General features: G+C 61.0%; 2 protein-coding genes and 1 non-coding gene across 4 annotated transcripts; all 3 read right to left on the bottom strand.

Moving 5' to 3' along the window:
* Positions 1-1299: 1299 nt before the first annotated feature.
* On the bottom strand, positions 1300-1370 carry TRNAG-CCC (transfer RNA glycine (anticodon CCC)). The gene has a single exon. It is a non-coding gene; the product is annotated as a tRNA-Gly (tRNA).
* Positions 1371-3639: 2269 nt separating this feature from the next.
* BSND (barttin CLCNK type accessory subunit beta) lies at positions 3640-6757 on the bottom strand. The gene is made up of 4 exons (XM_075506643.1): positions 6581-6757; positions 5361-5440; positions 4707-4949; positions 3640-3919 (listed from the first exon to the last, which is right to left on the bottom strand). Exons 1-4 carry the CDS (start codon positions 6755-6757, stop codon positions 3640-3642), a joined length of 780 nt encoding a protein of 259 aa, XP_075362758.1.
* A 1380-nt stretch (positions 6758-8137) lies between these two features.
* TMEM61 (transmembrane protein 61) lies at positions 8138-15727 on the bottom strand. 2 transcript variants are annotated; one of them, XM_075508831.1, is made up of 3 exons: positions 15626-15727; positions 11091-11501; positions 8138-8682 (listed from the first exon to the last, which is right to left on the bottom strand). In XM_075508831.1, the coding sequence occupies exons 2-3, from the start codon at positions 11438-11440 to the stop codon at positions 8397-8399; spliced, it is 636 nt and encodes a 211-aa protein (XP_075364946.1). In that variant the 5' UTR covers positions 11441-11501; positions 15626-15727; the 3' UTR covers positions 8138-8396. The 2 variants fall into 2 exon arrangements, with proteins under 2 accessions (XP_075364946.1, XP_075364947.1); XM_075508832.1 differs by having other exon boundaries at positions 11091-11520; positions 15626-15718.
* Between the last annotated feature and the right edge of the window lie 2083 nt (positions 15728-17810).

The following is a 17810-nucleotide window of genomic DNA, read 5'->3' as shown; positions in this document are numbered from 1 at the left end:
CGCTGGGGAACCCCGCTTCGAGGGGAACAGTCCCTCCCGCTCCCTGCAGAGTCACTCGCTTCCTTTTTGCGCAGGGGACAAGTTGTGCCCCAGGGAAGGATGGAGAGAGCCCACGAGGAGGGGGTGGCGAAGGCCCCCCCAGCCCCACGTGCACCCCACGCGCTGAGCAACCCCAGGGAGGGCTTGGCATGAATACCCGGCCCCAACGCCTGTGCAGGGAGTGTGAGAGACACCCAGCCCCGCAGCTCTCTGGAAGGAGTGGATATCTGCAGAAAGATTCTTTTTTTTCATGAAAAAATAACCAGAAATAGCCAAAAACTTGAACTTTGTAGAGAAGAGATCTGCTTCCCATCCTGGCGCACCGGGGACCTTCTAGCAGCAATTGCTGCTGCTGCTGAGAGCAGCGGTACAGAATCACAGAATCACAGAACCGTATAGGTTGGAAAAGACCTTTAAGATCATCAAGTCCAACCATAAACCTAACACTGCCAAGACCACCACTACACCATGTCCCTAAGCACCTCATCCAAACATCCTTTAAATACCTCCAGGGATGGCGACTCAACCACTTCCCTGGGCAGCCTGTTCCAATGCTTGATAACCCTCTCGGTGAAGAAAAATTTCCTAATATCCAGTCTAAACCTCCCCTGGCACAACTTGAGGCCATTTCCTCTCGTCCTATCACTTGTTACCTGGGAGAAGAGACCGACCCCACCTCTCTACAACCTCCTTTCAGGGAGTTGTAGAGAGCGATAAGGTCTCCCCTCAGCCTCCTTTTCTCCAGGCTAAACAGTCCCAGCTCCCTCAGCCGCTCCTCATCAGACTTGTGCTCCAGACCCTTCACCAGCTTCGTTGCCCTTCTCTGCACACGTTCCAGCCCCTCAATGTCCCTCTTGTAGTGGGGGGCCCAAAACTGAACACAGCATTCGAGGTGCGGCCTCACCAGTGCCGAGTACAGGCGCACGATCACTTCCCTACGTTCTGGTACGCTCCGGCTGTGTCTGTGTAAAGGGGGGGTCCTGTTTTGGGGGGGAGGAAGGAGAGAGCAGAAAAGGTGAGAGAGAAGACCCCACCAAGGGGGAAAGGGCACCTAAATCCCCCGCTGCCCCCCAGCCCTGGGGGACCCGCGGAGCTCTGGGGCGGTGCTGGCAGTGGGCAGGGTGATGCTGGGCCAGGGCCCCCCCCAGCATCCCGCTGTGGCTGCAGAAGAAAAAAAAAGACGCTTTTATCCCCGTTTTGGGGGTAGGTTGGTGTGATTTGATGCTGAGAAGGCTCACGGCCCCACCGCGAGAGTCGCGTTGCACCAGCCGGGAATCGAACCCGGGTCGCAAGAATGGGAATCTTGCATGATACCACTACACCACTGGTGCGCTGGGGCAGCCTTCCCCCGCGCGCCGCCAAGGCCACGCGGCGCGACCCGCTCCCGCGTGGGGTGCGTGGGCGGCAGCGCGACCCCGCTCCTCCCCCGCACCGGGTCCCCGCGGCGGGGACGGTCCCAGCCGCCTGTGCCCGGGACGTGGGCGTCCCACAGAGGCGGCGCTCCCGCGGGTGGGGTGAAACGCGTGGGGGAGCGGCCGGGTGCTGCGACCCCCGAGAGCCGGGCGGGGCGGGGGGGGGGCCTTGGGCCTTGCGGAGCTCTTAATTTCATGCAGGAATGTCCCGTGTCTCGCAATGTTTAACCTCTGCCGGCGTGGGGGGCTGAACCCTTCGGGTCCGGCAGCCTCTGTGCCCGGTCCTCCCGCCCGTGGGCAGGGCAAGGGTGCTTGGCTGAGGGACGCGGGGACCCCAATCCAGCTGCACAAAGGGCTCCTGGGTGGGCAGAGGCTCCAGCCCCCCGTCTCAGCCCTCTCCTCTGCCCCTGCCCGAGGGAAATGCTTTTGAAAATTAAGTTTCTTTTGCCAAAAGCGGTGGTGAGTCCCAGGACATGAGACGGGCAAAAGCTTTCGGGTCTCTACAAGATTCCTGCGCTCAATACGAGCCGGCGATGCAGAGCCACGTCCTGCCCCGGGCACCCTCCGGAACCCGGCGAGATGTGGCCCCATCCGAATGGCGTCCCCGCGGCCACCACGCTCTCCCCTGTCGGGAAGGACAAGCAGGAGTCGAGCAAGTGTAAACAGTTGGGTAATGCTTCCTCTTGGACAGCCGCTTGCAATCCTGCTGGCAATATTTAGCAAACACCGGTGTCTTTGTTCCCCACCCTCCTGACGGCACCGCTGGCCATAAACACCCCGAGTGCTGCCTGCCCTTTTCCCCTTGCTGCTGCGGTGACGCCAAGGTGAGCAAGGGGTGCAGCAACGCCAGGAAGGGTGTCACAGGGCCATGAAGCCCCCAGGCAGAGCCATTTCTTGCACCACCCTGGATTGTACCACCAAAGCGCTCCCTGGGCGGCAGGGGAGCGCGGGGAGCATCGTTTCCAGGGCTCCCGTGCTCCATGCCCCTCGGGTGCCGGAGGACAGCTTTCCCCCTGCTTTTGGGCTTGAAAACCCACATAAATTTGCTGAAGAGCCGCTCTGCCAGCAGATACGTGCTCCCAAGCTTCCTGGGGCCATGCCGGGCACACGCAGCATCCAGCCCGGCTTTCCCAAAACAGGGTGAGGGACTCTCAGCATCCCCATACTGTTGGATCCGGTGATGCTTTGATCCGAACCCAGCCACCCCAGGGAGGCTCCGCCACGCAGATCCCCGCGGCCCCGAGCAGCCGAAGGGCAGGCGGAGGTCACAGCTCCCGCCGGCGCTGCCGTCTCTGCGTGTTGCAAATGGGCTGCGGAAAGCCGCTGCGTTGCCCCTGTCGTGGTGACAAACCAGGCTTAGCTCCCTCAGCGTGACTTGAAACGAACACTTATTATTGAGAAGGAGTTTGGGGACGACGGGTGCCGGAACGCAAAGCCACCCGCAGCGCTGCGGCTGTTGACACTGACCCAGCGGAGAGAAAATGCTGACCAAAGCCACCGCCTCAAGCAGCCCTGGGGAAGCCACAGCCATCACCGGGGTTTTGGCTCAGCCAAGTCTTCCTCTCTCTGTCCCCGCCGGTGCCGAAAGCTGTTCCTTGTGCAGGAGATGGGGGACAGCGCTGTCTGTCCCCCCCATCATCCCTCTCAAACCTGGAGACATGAAGGCTGCCTGCTGCCAGAGTCTCAGGATCCGATTTTAATTCCTGAGCGGCTTTGATATAAGTGGGAAGAAGGCTTTGTGGACATCTCTGCCTCGTAAAGCCTACCTGGGGTGAATAAATCTTTGCCTACCTAAACGCTGATCCTGTTTTAAGCAGCAAAGCTAATCTTTTCCCTTCCTAAGGACGTTATTTAGCCCAGATACTGCCCAGCCCAGCATTTGTGCTTATCTGTGCCCACCCAAAGGGTTCCGGTGAGGGAGGCCTTGCTGTCCCCTCTGCTGCGGAAATTTAGGGGTCAGGAGATGGTGATGCCCCCCTCGGGTTTTGCAGGATGGCAGCCTCCTGTGCGGCTGGGTGGGCGCAAGGGGCGCAGCATGGCACGGGGGACGGGCAGGAGCCTGGGGGCTCCTCCATGCTGCAGACGCTGTGCTTTCGGGGGGCAGCCCCAGCCCTTTTCTTCCAGGCTGCGATGTCTGCGTCCCCTCCACGAGATGGGTCCACGCCAAATGGCCGTTCTCTCCGGGAAATCAGTTTTCAGGCTCAAAAAGGCAGTCGCTATCCTCGAGCAGAGCTTCTGGCCCCTCTTGGAGCCCATAATAGAGGTCATCCTCCTCCCCCGTACCTTTGCGGGGGGAACCGGGGTGCTCTCCCCCCTCCGGGGATCTGGTTGGGATGCAGCTGGAGCGGGCGGCAGATGGTGGGGGGGGTCGGCCCCGTGGCGCAGGGCTGCCAGGCACGGAGCCCTCCAGTGATGGCGTGTCCATGTCCTCCAGGAGAGATGCCAGCGGCGCGTCCCCTTGGGGGGGGCTACAGGAACAGAGAGGGCAGAGCAGGGGTTACACTAAACACAGCTGGGCTGGAGCTGGGGTTTCCCCCAGAGGCGGCGGCTGCTGGGCTCTGCGTTGCTCAACCAGCATCCCAGCATCACCAGTCCCCTTGCTGGGTGGCTGGGGCACCCCGGGAGGGCCCTATCTCAGCCCCCGGTGTTTGCCTTTACGGGGACAACCCGCCTGCCAGGTTCCCTCTCCTGCCCATGGGACAAAGTAGCAGCTGCCCTCACACGCTGTGCCTGCATCCCGGGGAGAAAGCAGAGTGCCCCCTCCCCGCTGCAGCTGCATTTTGGCAGAGGGGGTACCCGAGTCCTACGCCCCGAGGCTGCACGGTGACCCCCATTGCCTGCAAAGCGCTTTTGGGATCTCCTGGACCAGTGCATGGGCATCATACGTGGCATCTGGTTTGAGGGACACGTAGTGAGCATCTCATTTCTATCAAAGTTTGACCAGGAACTTGGGATTTATTCTGGTGAGGGACATTGTTCATATTTATAAAATGAAATAAAAGTAAAATGCAAATCACAACCAAAAGCAATCCAGATTTCCTCCTGATTTCACCCTGGTAAATAATTTGGTACTGAGAGACCCCATGGGCTGGGACACTGTCCGGGCTCCAGCGGGGCTGGGCGGTCGGTGGTTGGTGCTGTGCAAGCAAAGACCCTTCTGCCTCCTCTCCCTCCCCCCACGCCGGGGGTCTGACCACCCCCCGGTTTCACCCCGCATCCCGCCGGTGCCACCCCGAGCCCGTGGGTCTCACGTACCGGCTGCCTGCCGCTGTTTCCAGCCAAGGCGCCGGTTCTCGGGGGGGGTCCCCAGCACCCCCCAGCTCCTGGTGGACCTCTGCTTTCGCCTGCACGGCCAGCTGGGAGCAGCTGCGGGGTCTGGGCTGGGCCGTGGGTGGGAGCGGGGCCGAGCCCACCGCCTGCCTCTGGATCTGCTCGTAGGACGGCAGGCTTTTCTCGTAGGTGCTGGTGGCCTCTTGGTTGGGGCAGGGTACAATCAAGCTGTGGGCGAAGGAGGAACGGGGTGCTAAGCAGGACCTAGACCCCCAGGGAGCCAGGAGATGCTCGGGGACATGGACGCAGGACTCCATCGGGTGCTTTAGAGGCCACACCGCTGCCCACGCTGGCAGCCGAGCCAGCGGGCCCTTGCAGGGCGATGCCCGCAGGAACGCAGCTGGATGCTTTGCACCCTCCAGCATCACTCCGGCCCCGGCCCCGGGGGGCTCAGCCAGCCCTCGCCTCCCCCACCCCGGCCCCCGCTCGTCGTTTTTTGCTGCAATAGGTGTAGTTGTCCCGGGTGCCAGTGTGCTCAGACACTGCCCTTGTCCCCGGGGGCACGCAGATAACTGTGTGTACAGATGAAAACACCCACCAAAAGGAAAACGGCCACTGGGGCCGGGTGCTGGGACCTACCAGGTGTCCCTCTCCGGCAGCACGATGGGTTTGTGTTCCAGGAACCGCTCAGCCTCGAGGTCCACGGGAACAAATGTTATCTGCGGGGAAAAGAAACGCAGAGCCCGGGGGGCTGCGCCGGGCGTCGTGGGGAGCCTCGGCCCTCGTTAGTGGTAAAAAGTGCGGGATGTCCCTTCGGCTGGGTTTTCGGTCTTTTCCCAGCACATTTGGATGTCTTGCTTGGAAATGGGTTTTTTGGGGGAAATCAATATGGGATTGAATGAACTCAGTGCTGCCTCGCGCTCAGCACCTTGTCCCCAGCGGGGTCATGCGTGTCCCTGAGCCCAGGGGGGTCCCAGGGCCCACGGGGGAGGTCAGCGGCCAGGGACAACACCGAGGGTGCCCCGTCCTTGAGCCCTGAGCACAGTGACAAAGCCACATCTCCCTCCTTGCCTGGGCTGAGCTCGGCTTTGGGAGGAGCTGGGGTCAGCTTCACGCCGGTCCCAGGGGACTCGGCCGGTCCTGGGGGTCCCAGCTGGTCCCGGGTCCTGGAGTCCCATGCGCCGCCCCACATTTCGGGGTGCAGCCAAGCTGTGGACGGGCCGTCCTGCAGCACTGAGATCAGCGCCACAGCCGCCGTCTCCTTGGAAAAAAGCCTTTTCTGCCAGCTCCGTTTCCCGGGGCAGGGACGCGTGGCCATCCTGCCGTGCCGGCGGTGCCCTCTGCCAAGGAGACCGGCAGGTAAGGGCTGTGCTCGGGGGGGCCGGGCCCCTCCAGACCTCCACGGCCACGACAGCTCCTTCTTCTGAAGTCCTGAGAGCCTGCCGAGCCCCCAGGCCCCGCGGGTGCAAGGAAGGGGCTGGTTTGAGGGGGATTTGCATGGGAGAGATGAACAGGAGCCGATTTCCCGGGCTTATTCCCCGCTGCCTGTTTGGCAAAGCCCCAGGCTCCGGGAGGTGCAGGGGCACGGGGGGGGGGAGGCAGCGGGGCCGCATCCTGCAGGCATCAGTGGGGAGGTGCAGCAGGGCGAGAGCCCCCCCAAACCAACACTTCCCCCTCCGGATCGCCCCAGCTGGCTTTCCCCCGGGACCTGCCGCTACCCCACCCTATGGATGGGGAAACCGAGGCACGGCCCGAGGCTACACGTCCGCAGTAGTAAAGTGGGACAAGGAGCTGAAGCCACCCAAACCTGGCTGAGCCCTTGAGCCCCCCGAGGCGTGCGGCGGCGGGACGGGCCCTACCTTCGGGTAGCACTGGCACATGCTCCAGGTGATGCCCACGGCTACGAGCAGGACGCCCAGGGCGCAGAAGGTGATGTAGATCTGGGGCTTTTCCACGCTCATGATGAACATTCCCGTCATCACCAGGAAGAAACCCAGCATGATGAACCCATAGCGAAAGGTCTTCTCCTCGGCCATGGGCGCCGGCTGGGAGAGGCAGGGGAGGAGAGATGCCGGGAAGCCGTTTACCTGCGGCCGCTGCCTGCTGCCTGCTGCGCGCACCTCCGGAGTAAGGCAAGGAGTGGTTTCTTTCTCTGGAGGCTGCCGGGGGCTGAGGATCAGCTGCACGTTGAGCCTGCTCCTGCCCAGGGCTGAGCCAGCCGGTTTTTAATGGGTTTGTAATGAATGCAAACACCAACCCGCCGTTCACACTCCAGTGAAGCCGCCCGGCACGTGTCCGGGTAACCTTCCCTGCAGGCACACGCGGCCGGACCCCACGCCTGGGGAAGGGACGGGGAGGGAGAGGGGGGCACGGCAGCAGAGACGGGGACCGGGACAGCAGCTGGTCCCAACGGGACTTTCCCAGCCCTGGGGGCTGGAGCCGGACTTGGCCGTAAATCAGAGCTGGCAGAGCCCCAAAATAAGGGGGACGCCAGGGCGCAGCATGTTTTCCAGGGCTGTGGGGCGGCAGCAGAGGAGGAGGGAGCGCTCTGGGGTCTTTTTGGAGGCTGGTGGGTTGGGAATAGCCCCCCGCCTCGCTCCGGCTGGGTGCTGGGGAACCACTGGTGGGGTTAGCCCCCCCCTCAGCGGGGCAGCAACCGGGCTGCGAAGGGGGGGCTAAAGCTGGGGAAGGATGGAGCAGGGTCAGTCCACCCAGGGGAGTGAGGACATCGCGTCCGTGTGCCCTGTGTTGGCTTGAGATGGAGCAGAGGTGTTAAAAGGTGTCCCCTTCCCACCGCACATCCGACAGCCAGACAATAGCAGTGGCTTTAATTAGCCTTCGGTTTGTTCCCTCGCTTGCCTGCCCACGTGGGAGCACATATACCCGGCTTATGAAAAATAATCTTTTATATTATAAACCGTATGTCACATCTGGCTGTGGCTCCGCAGCCTACCCACAGCCCTGCAGCTCTGCAGGGTCCCAGGGCAGCCCGTTATTTCAGTGGGACGCAGCAACCGGCAGCAGGCCCCGATGAAGTTGGCATTTCCTCTGGGCAAGGCTGCAAACCCATCCGTGGTGGGCAGGGAGGGGGCTGAGCCGCTCAGGGTGTCTTTTTATAAGATACTGCCTGAAATGCCGAGTGCACTTGGATGCCCTGAACGCGCACACGAGCCACTGAGCATCTCTAAACCAAATGAAGTGAGGCGTGGGGAAAGCCACGAGGTGGAAGGGATGGAGATACGGCTGGAAGGGGCATTGAAAAGGCAGAGGAGCCAACAGGGCAGCACGGAGCTGTTTTTTCTCCAGCCAGATTCCTCGTTCTTTGCTGCAGTTTTTATTATACAGCTCTTGCTTTGAGTGGGCAGCCCCTGGCCTGATACGAGCTCCCCAGGGTTGGTCAGAGGAGGGAATGCAAAGCATCTGCAACGAGCAGTGGTTTTATTAAAAATACGAAGGCTTTCAAACATGCCAGTTACCCCCGCCGCTCCGAACGCATCACCCATAGGACCCGCAATCCCGACAGCCCCGGACCGACGGCTCGGAAAGCCAGACGGACCCCGCCACCTTCCCCCTCCTCGCCCACCCTCCTCTCACCCCAGCAATGGAAGGGACTCGGTTTAAAGCCAAGGGACCGGGCAGCCACCCACGGAGTCCTGGCCCCCCGCTGCCACCAGCTCAGACGCCCCGGATGCTGATGTTTTCGTAGCTGGGGGGAGGCGTTGCCTGCGGCTCCCCGGGGCGCTGGGTCTCCAGCCAGGACGGGCTGGGGCGGAACAAGGCGCTGTCGGAGGAGCTGCGCCGGCGGCCGCCCTGCCAGCTCTCATCCTCCTCCAGGTAGCGGTACAGGGGCGGCGTGAGCTCCTCCTTCCTCCCCGGGGGCTGGACGTAGGCTGGGGCACCGTGGGCAGGTCTGCAGGCCAGGGCTTCTTCATAGGTGGGGATGGCGCTGGTGTCCCAGGTGCTGCAAGGGAAGAAGAAGAGACTCAGCAGCTCACCCTGTCAACCGGAGCATCCCAGCACCCAACAGCTGGGGCACCCCAGCACTTGTCAGCTGGAGCATCCCTGTGCCCCATCAACCAGAGCCATCCCAGTGCCCCGTCAGCCGGAGCATCCCAGCACCCATCAACTGGCGCATCCCAGTGCCCCGTCAACCAGAGCATCCCAGCACCCATCAACTGGCGCATCCCAGTGCCCCGTCAGCCGGAGCATCCCAGCACCCATCAACTCCATTGGCTGGAGCATCCCTGAGCATGGTGGACACGTGTGCGCTGGGGACGGCACACGGGCAGGTTTTGCGTGCCCAGAGTCAAGGGAAGACTGTATCAGCCCCTTCCCAGCACCAGGAGGGCGGGGAGCCGTGCAGGAGGAAGGGCACCATCCATCAGACCTTGCAACAAGCCACCGTCACCCAGTTCCCACTGAGTTTATCAACCCCTCACCCAAGAAGAGGAAGGGCGGCCTGGCAAGGCAGCCTCGAAGAGCTGCCGGCCCCGGCGCCAAGAGCTGTAACTGTAGGTGCGGCTGACCACAAAGCAGCAGAGGTGCTGGCTCTCGAGACATCTGCCCCCCGATCTGCACCGCGCGGCTTCCCAGGGGCAGGAGAGCATCCTCATCATCTGCCGAACCCCGAAGTCACAGAGGCTGCCGGCAGCTGAGCGAGCGGTTTGGCACGAGCAGCCGGGCGAGAGCCAGGCGTCCCGGTTCAATGCGGTCGCACCCCACCCTCCTGCCCACCGGAGCCCTCCGTGCACCGGCCAAGCCCGGTGCCACTTCCAGCAGTGCTTTGCTGAGCAATCACGGCTCGTGTTCAGGGAAAACCTCCGCCCAGCCTTCACCCTGCGCATGGCCCCGCTCGGCACCCTACGAAACGGTGCGGCCCCAAAGACGGGCAGACGTTGAAAGCAACCCACTGGCCGCTTGCTTTTGCAGATGAAAACCCAGCGAGGCATGCCCGGGGAGGCTGCGGGCATCGGAGGGGCACAGCTGGTCCGAAGGGAAAGCTGCGACGCTCTGCAGGGATCCAGAACTCAGCATCCCCCTGTCCCGGACTTACCACCCCGGGCATCCACACCGTGGCTTTTGCCAAACAGCCTCAGCTTGCAAAGGGATGCTGCCTTGGAAATGCGGAGAGGGCGGTTTCTCCCAGCACAGGATGTCACGCTGCCAACCCTCTGCGGAGCGGTGTTTTCTGCTTTGGAGGGCTTTGCTGCGTGAATGCCAGCACAGCTGGGGCTGCAGGAGCTGCTGCAGCACGGGCAATGCTGGGGCAACGACTGCCCGTCCAGCACGGGAGCCGGGAGCTCGGGGAAGGGGACGTTCCCCATGGGGCACACAGCAAAGCCCTCCATGGGAGGAGGAAAACCCCCCAGGCTGCCCAGACCAGCTTACGATCTCACCCCCAGATATTCAGATGGGCACCGAAACCCCCAGAGAACCAGGAACGTGCCTCCCGCCCCAACTGAATTTTTATGGTTTTATGTTCTTAAGAGTTTCTTTTAGTGCTGCTTTTCCCCAGAGCCCAATTTATGCTGGAGCCAACAAGATCTTTGCTGTGACCCCATAAAACAGCACTGGGAAGGGCTGGCTGGCTCGGCTTCCACAGCAGTCTCTGGAAAAAAACCCCTTTTGATCAAAGAACTTTTAAATCAAGAAGTGGGAACGAATCTCGGGCTCACACAGGAAGAGTCTGGGGCCCTGACAAGCAGCAGTGGTGTTTGGGGGGGTGAGGGGTCTTCCCACACCCCAAAACGGGCTTCATAGAGGGACCCTCCACCTGCACTCCCATCTCAATGCCAATCTGAGGATTATTTTCCTTCTTTTGTTCTTTTAACTCCCTTTTAACATAGCTTTTGCTTCCATTAAAGACGGCACAAACCCCATCATCCTTACAGAGCACTGCAGACCTGTAGCTCCGGGGAAGGTTTCCACAGCTGGAGGTCTGGATGACCCCCCCCCACCCCCAAATCCAGGCGCTCCGCCAGAAAACCAGCGCGGTCTTCTGCTCGGTGGCTCTGCTAAGGAGACGTCTGCCTCGGCCGGCGACGGCCCCTCAGGACAAGGAGAGCCGTCTGCGGCTGAGCTGGCCGTGGGAGCAGCCAGCGTGGGCACGGAGGGAGCCTGCAGGGAGGGGAGGGTGCGGGGGCTCGGGCGAGGGTTGACATTAATGAGCAAGAGCTTCTGCTCAGGGAGCAGGAGGGGAGCACGGAACAGGGTCTGAGCAGTGGCCGGCAGCGTGGCGGCGTTACCGCTCATCTGAGCTCGCCCGTGAGCAAGCCTGAGAGCAGGCTTAGGTACACGGCCGTGCCGGGACAGTCGAACGCACCCCCGACTTCTTCCCACCCAAGCGCCGCGGGGGGACACGGCACCCACCTGCAGTTCCACTTCTCCAGAGGCTCCGCGGTGAAGTACTGTAGGTCCCTGGGGAAATGGTACTGGTAGCGGCGGGAGACCACCCTGGCGTTGGCTTTCACGGACCAGAGGAGCCCGAAGAGGAGGAGGATGCCACCGATGCCGCAGAAGAAGAAGCTGACGGAACGGAGCAGGGCACTGGAGGAGGAGCCGGGAACCACCTGGGCTTCCTGGGGAGGCAGGAGGCGAGCCCCGCTGCTGGCCGGGGTGCCCACCTCCCCGTCGCTCCACCAGGCAAAGCACAGCGTCCCCGTCACCAGCAGCACGGCCCCGGTGATGGTCATGCCATAGCGGAAAGAGGCAGCTGCCATCCTTCAGAAGGAGGTTTTAGGAGGGGAGAAGAGCGAGACAGGGCATGAGGGAGCCCACGTCCTGCAAGACAAGAAAGGGACTGGGTTTGAGAGGGACAAGGTCACGGAAGAAGACATACCAGAGGAGAAAACTACTGAGCTAGGACCTCTCTGGGGGTTGCACACTCTTCAGCTACTTATTATTGACCATCAGAAGGGGCGTTTCCACCATCTCAGATAGGAAGCCCTTCACAGAGCAACGTCAGCTGCCAGTTTGGTCCCATAAATGTCCCAACAGCCTCGTAAAAATAGCCTCATTTTCAAGAAACGACGCAGCGCTCCCATGGAGGCAGGATGGAAACCCCAGCCAGGGGAGCTACGGAGGCGGCTCCGGGGACTTGCATAGCTCGTCTTTAGGTTTTATTCCAGACTTCCTCCCAAGCTCGGAGGAACGCCAGCTGGGTTTCTGATCAAAGCAAGGCTTAGGGAAGAGGTTAGGGAGAGGGACGTAAATTTAAGATGTCATCGTTTCTGAATTATCAGTGCACATGTTTTCTCCTCTGAAACTGGAGGTAAATCAGTCCTGCGGTGACAGTAGGTGTCCGGCATCGCTGCTCGAAAGCCTGCGCCCCAGGGGATTCGGGGCTGCACTGCCTCTTGCTTTCTCAGGGAAAAGGGCCAAGTACCATCTCTGAAAGTCACAGAGATGCTATTTCAGGGAAAAATCAACCCTCAGATGCTGGCAACCCAGGGTACCTCATCTAGGGATGGCTCCCGAGACGCCGAGCAAGCGGGGACCCCAAAGAGCTCTCCCGTGACTGATGGAGCCCACGATAGCTGCGCTCCCCACCACGACCAAGCTCAGAGCAAGGACGGGAGCAGGAATCACTCTGTATCTCTGTTAAAAGTCAGGAATGTGCTGGATACCAGCTAAACCCTCGGAGGGGGCTTCTGCTATGCTGGTCAGGGGGTTTGAGGCAACAGACCACAGAGATCTATGAGGCTCTTGCTGACCCAGCTATGATGTCCCATTTCGAGATACTCCAGAAGCACAGAGGGGCTTCAGGTGGGGTAAATACCCTGACGCTGGGAGAGTCTGCTCAATCTTCATCCAAACGAGCTGTTGCACATCAAATCTTGCTCCCCTGGGTGCGCACCTTCTCAGCTCCCCGGCACGATCGATCCCACAGGTGTTATCACCACCTTCACCGTCCCCGTCAGGGTGGCTTGGGGCTGGTTTGACAACCAAAGAGATGAGCCCGTGCCACACGTTCCTGCTGGGTGGCACTTCTCAGCTCAATGTCACACGCTGAGAGCAACCGTCCTTCCCCAGCGCAGGAAAATTTGGGGAGGGGGAGCTGGTTTCTGATCTCTGGGGCTGTCGCTACCCCTTGCTTTCTCCAGCAAACAACAAGCATCTGCTCTCCGGGCTTGGGGATCCCCAGCCCCCAAGTAACCAAACAGCACCAGCAACCAGGGAGGCAGAGAGGTCCCACCACGTCCCCTCTGGCCTTGCTCGCTGCCCAGCAAGAAGATGCAGGTTCAGCTCCCACTTCTTGATGGACAAAAAAGCTTTGGACCATGTGGGAATTACGCACCAGCACCCCCTTACAGATTCAGTCTTGGGTGACTCCTCTGCGAGGGCTTCTCGTGGTGGCAGTGCCAGTGGAGAGCCTGCATGTTGGGGGCTGTCCAGGACGGAGATGGGGCTCAAGCGCAGAGGTGGATGGAGAGCTGGGTGACCCACGCTCAGCCCCCACCTCTGCCTTCATCACTTTTCCTGTATGTCAGTAAAATGAAGATAATCTGGTGCCTTTGGTCTCCATTCCTCCAGGCAGGGCTCTCCTCCTACAGTGGGGACTCCAATTGTACCCTGAGATTTGGAAGTGCCAAGCCAGAGCTAAGGAGGGAGCAGAAGCCCAGCACAGACTCGGCGTGATCAAGGGCGGGTGGAATTACATTATTTCAAGCCATTATTTATCAGATGGGCCCACTAAATGGAAAGCCAAATTACTTCGTAGTGAAAGAAACACCATCTGATCTAATCTACGTTTAATGAAGAAATCTGATGAGAAGAGGGATTTAGCAAACCTGCAGGAAGGCTACGGGACGGGGAGCCCCGACAACATGCTCCAGCTCTCGTCCCGTGGTCACAAGCCTGAATTGCCGCCCGGGCTGGCGGTGGCCGGTGGTCCCCGCCAGCAGCCGCAGTCACCCGCCGGGAAGGACGTGGTGTTTCTGGGCTGAGAAGAGGGAGAGCTTCCCCCCATAATGAGGGGATGTGTTTAGATGCTCCCTCCTGAATGGCAGGGGCTTGGCTGAGCTGAGACGGAGAAGGGACTGTTAGAGACCGGTTAAAGGCGCTATTAGGGATCAGCGTCCTCCAACTCACCCCCAAACACGGGCAGCACACAGCAGTCAAGCTGGGCTCATGCTGCCTTGCAGCAGTAGATGCTCAGGAGAGCACAAGGACCCTACTGACCCGTGAATCCAGCTCCTTTTGAAAGCATCGCATTTACCTGGAAAATTTTCAGCCAATATTATTTGAAAAAAAAAACCCACGACCCAAAAAACCCTACAGCAAAGCTCTCGATCAAACTACCTGGAAATTACAGGTCGCTCCACACTGAAAGCCTGGATTGAAACAGCACCAAGAGTTGAAATGTTCAGCTCCTGCAGTCAACGCTCTCCTCATTTTGGGGTCAGCCTGGTGAGGTTTGGGAGATGCTGCGATTCCCCTGGTGAGGTTTGGGAGATGCTGTGATTCCCCTGGTGAGGTTTGGGAGATGCTGCGATTCCCCCGCCGGGGCACGGGGAATTTTGCAGCTACCGGCGCTGCGCACATCTGGGAGCGCTGGCAGCGAGAGGGAGGCGGACGTGGAGGGAAGGCGGAGGAGAGCCTCCGGGAGGTGACGGATTGACAGCTCGAGAGAATAAACTCTTCTCTCCTGACAAAACCCGCGCAGCGCGGGGTGCAACGCTGAAAGCTCCTCCAGCCTACCCGGCACGTGCTCCCGCAGCACGTGTGCGGGGGCGGCTCCTCCGCGCTGGGTGACATTGCCATCGCACCGTCCCCTTGCCAAACCCCATCTTGGGCTGGCACAGCTCTCCTGAGCCTCTTTAAAAGACCTATGATGTTTTTCTCGGCGCACCAACCGCTGGAAGAAGAGGCCGGAGGAGTAGGGGCGGGAAGCGAGGTGTGATGCTGGGGCAGGACCTGAGTCCCTGCTCCCCAAGCCTGCTCCCAGCTCCGCTCCTCGGGCACTCAGCACCCTGCACATCACATCTCCTGCTGAGTGTTTCCAGCGCAGGCTTCCACAGAGGGGCTGCCCCTCCGATGACGGCAATGCCGGCTCCCAAACACCCATCTCCACCCGCCGAGCCACCCTGCCATTCTGTTCTGGCCCGTCTCCTCCTTTGACCTGCTCTGAAATAGTCTTTCCGGGAAAACAGATTTGCGCGTCGCGCGGACAAACAGATACGAATGGTAATAGTTTACATAGTTCCAGTGAGATGCTGAGAATAGCATCCCCCATACAAAGTTATGCAGATGGTGATTCATAGGGTCTACTAAGCATTACTCAGAAAAACACTCTTTTCCAGCAACACAAGAAACGAAAAGAGTTTTGAATCTCTCCCACCGCCACCAAGCAGAAATCCACCTCCACACCCCGTCCCTCCACGGCGCTTACAGCCTGTCCTTCCACACCGGGCGGGCTGGAGACCTTTAACCACCGGCAGACGTGCCAAGAGGAACGCCGGGCAGAGACGCGCCGAAGCGCGAGCGTGTCATTAGGGAGATTCCTTCCTGCCTTTATCTGAATTTGCTATTATCATCATCATTATTATTATTATTATTATTACTACCAGTTAGGGTTTGGTACCCATCCAAACCTTAGTAATAAAGAAGCTTTTGAAAGAGCATCCGAGGAGCTCCGGCCTCCCAGGTTCCCGTGGCGGGGAGCCGAGCGCGGCTGTGCCCCCAGCCCCCCGCACGGCCAGCCGCCGCTGCGGCCGCCCCGACGCCTGCACCCGACGTCCCCTCCGCAGACGCGGCTGGCACCCGCTGCCACCCGGGGGACCCGGCCCCGCCGCCGCCCGGTGTCCCCGCCGCCTCTCCCCTCTGCCAAAGCCACAAGCCGGGGGAGGTGGGGGGGTCCGTGTCCCTTCCCCCCCCCCCCGCCCCGGACCCGCCGCCGTACTCACCCGCCGCCGCCAGCCCCGCTCCGGCCGAGCGGCGGCTCCCGCCGAGACCGGCCCGCGGGGCGGGCGGGGCCGCGGCCGGGCGGGGCCGGGGGCGGGCGGCGGCGGCGGGGCGGGCAGGGCGCGGCGCTGCCGGGCGCCCATCGGTGCCTCCCGGCCCCTCGGGGCGGCGGCCCGGGTCGCTGCTGGCAGGGGAGCGGTGCTGCGGCCCCGTCCCGTCCCGTCCCGTCCCGTCCCGTCGGGGCGCGGCGCGGCGCTCCCGTGCGCCCCGGCCCGCAGCCCCGGTCCTGGAGGGGGGAAAAAAAAGAGATGAAAAAAGGAAAAGGGCAAGGGCAGGCTGCCCGCAGGCGCGGTGCTGCTGTGTGCCGCTTGTTCAGGAGGCCACTGGCTGCGGGGGGGACCTCACGGTCCGCGAGTGCCGGGGAGGGGAGGTCGCCAAGGCTGGAAGTGCCCCGGGTGTGTCGGTTCGAGCCGTGGTGGCACCACCCGTGCTCCTAAGGGACGGGGACCACAGAGCCCGGTCACCCCCGGGGCGCAGGAGCCGGGGAACAGACTATCAGGGACCTGGAGAGAGCTTCGGGCTGCAGAGCCCATGAGAGGTACCTGTGGACATCACTGCCCCATGGGTGGGACACCTCTACCCTGTGGACATCACTGCCCTGTGGCTGGGACACCTCCATCCTGTGGACATTGCTGCCCCATGGGTGGGACACCTCTACCCTGTGGACATTGCTACCCCATGGGTGGGACACTTCCATCCTGTGGACATCACTGCCCTGTGGCTGGGACACCTCTACCCTGTGGACATCACTGCCCCATGGGTGGGACACCTCTACCCTGTGGACATCACTGCCCTGTGGCTGGGACACCTCTACCCTGTGGACATCACTGCCCCATGGGTGGGACACCTCTACCCTGTGGACATCACTGCCCTGTGGCTGGGACACCTCCATCCTGTGGATATTGCTGCCCCATGGGTGGGACACCTCTACCCTGTGGACATTGCTACCCCATGGGTGGGACACTTCCATCCTGTGGACATCACTGCCCTGTGGCTGGGACACCTCTACCCTGTGAACATCACTGCCCCATGGGTGGGACACCTCTACCCTGTGGACATCACTGCCCTGTGGCTGGGACACCTCCATCCTGTGGATATTGCTACCCCATGGGTGGGACAGCAGCACCCCGTGGATGGGACACCACTGTCCGATGGGTGGGACACCCACGCTGCAGCACGGGGGGATCTCTGCCACAAGCTTGCTTTGTGACCACTTCGGGTCTCCTCACCTCTCTGTCAAATGCCAGTATTGCCCCCTTTTCCCCTTTCCAGCTGGATCTTTTTGCCCTGCAGCACCCATGAGGATACCTGGATGTTAAACAAGCGGAGGGTGCTCTGAGGTTCAGGATGGTCCATATGACTGGCACCTGGATTCACGCACACTTTCCTCGTCACACAGGTGGAAGCAGATTTTATTAACAGCCGTGCTGCTCCGTGCTATTGCTGTGCACTCTCACGGATCCATTGCGTTGCTCTTGAGCTACAGCTGAGCATCTCTGACAGACAAAGCCATTTCTATGGATACATCTGCGCTGTAGCTGAACCCTGGGCTGCTGTTCCTGCGCTGCTTGCAGCTCCTCACCTTGCTGGTTCAAAAACAGCTCAGGGTTTATCTGCACAGACTGCAGGGACTGATGCAAAGCCCTGTCGTGTAATTCATATCTGCTTCGTATATGCTAGGTAGCCACTCAGCCTAGCTGAAAATGCGTGGGTGTGCAGCCTCTTTTACCTGCAGACACTGAGGAGTTTTACAAATGGTAAACTGAGGCACAAGAAGGGCTGGCTGACACGGGGTTGGCCCTGTAGCAGGTTGGGTCTCCATCGCAGAGGAGCATGGGGTCCCCAAAGCCAGCACCCCAGCATGGCCTCACCCCCCGGGCTGGGATGCAGCAGGGTCCTTAAACCCCAGGGTGCAAATCCCCAACAACAAATCCCAGGTGTCCTCCAAACGCTGTGGTCCTCGCTCCTTGGCAGGACAGAGTTTAGCCCCAGGGATCCCAGGAGCGAACATCTGGATGCCTCTGTCGCAGATACGCCGGCGCTGAGCACTCACATTACCATCCATGAGTGACGCAGGCACTGTGAATCACCAGTTCCCCTATTAAAGGACAATGAGACATCTTCTTC

This window comes from Mycteria americana, chromosome 7, assembly GCF_035582795.1.
Source record: "Mycteria americana isolate JAX WOST 10 ecotype Jacksonville Zoo and Gardens chromosome 7, USCA_MyAme_1.0, whole genome shotgun sequence".
NCBI classification, from domain to species: domain Eukaryota; kingdom Metazoa; phylum Chordata; class Aves; order Ciconiiformes; family Ciconiidae; genus Mycteria; species Mycteria americana.
The sequence above is the reverse complement of the archived record's forward strand: the minus strand, read 5'-3'. Positions and strand labels throughout refer to the sequence as shown.

Bases quoted from the DNA above. Each gene is read 5' to 3' on its own strand.
- TMEM61 (XM_075508831.1), bottom strand. From the start codon at position 11,440: ATGGCAGCTGCCTCTTTCCGCTATGGCATGACCATCACCGGGGCCGTG. The intron at 8,683-11,090 runs GTGGGTGCCGTG...CTTCCCTTGCAG, and splicing joins CTGGAGAAGTGGAACTGCAG to CACCTGGGACACCAGCGCCA.
- BSND (XM_075506643.1), bottom strand. From the start codon at position 6,757: ATGGCCGAGGAGAAGACCTTTCGCTATGGGTTCATCATGCTGGGTTTC. The intron at 4,950-5,360 runs GTAGGTCCCAGC...CTTCGCCCACAG, and splicing joins CTGCCGGAGAGGGACACCTG to CTTGATTGTACCCTGCCCCA. The intron at 3,920-4,706 runs GTACGTGAGACC...CTGTTCCTGTAG, and splicing joins GAAACAGCGGCAGGCAGCCG to CCCCCCCCAAGGGGACGCGC.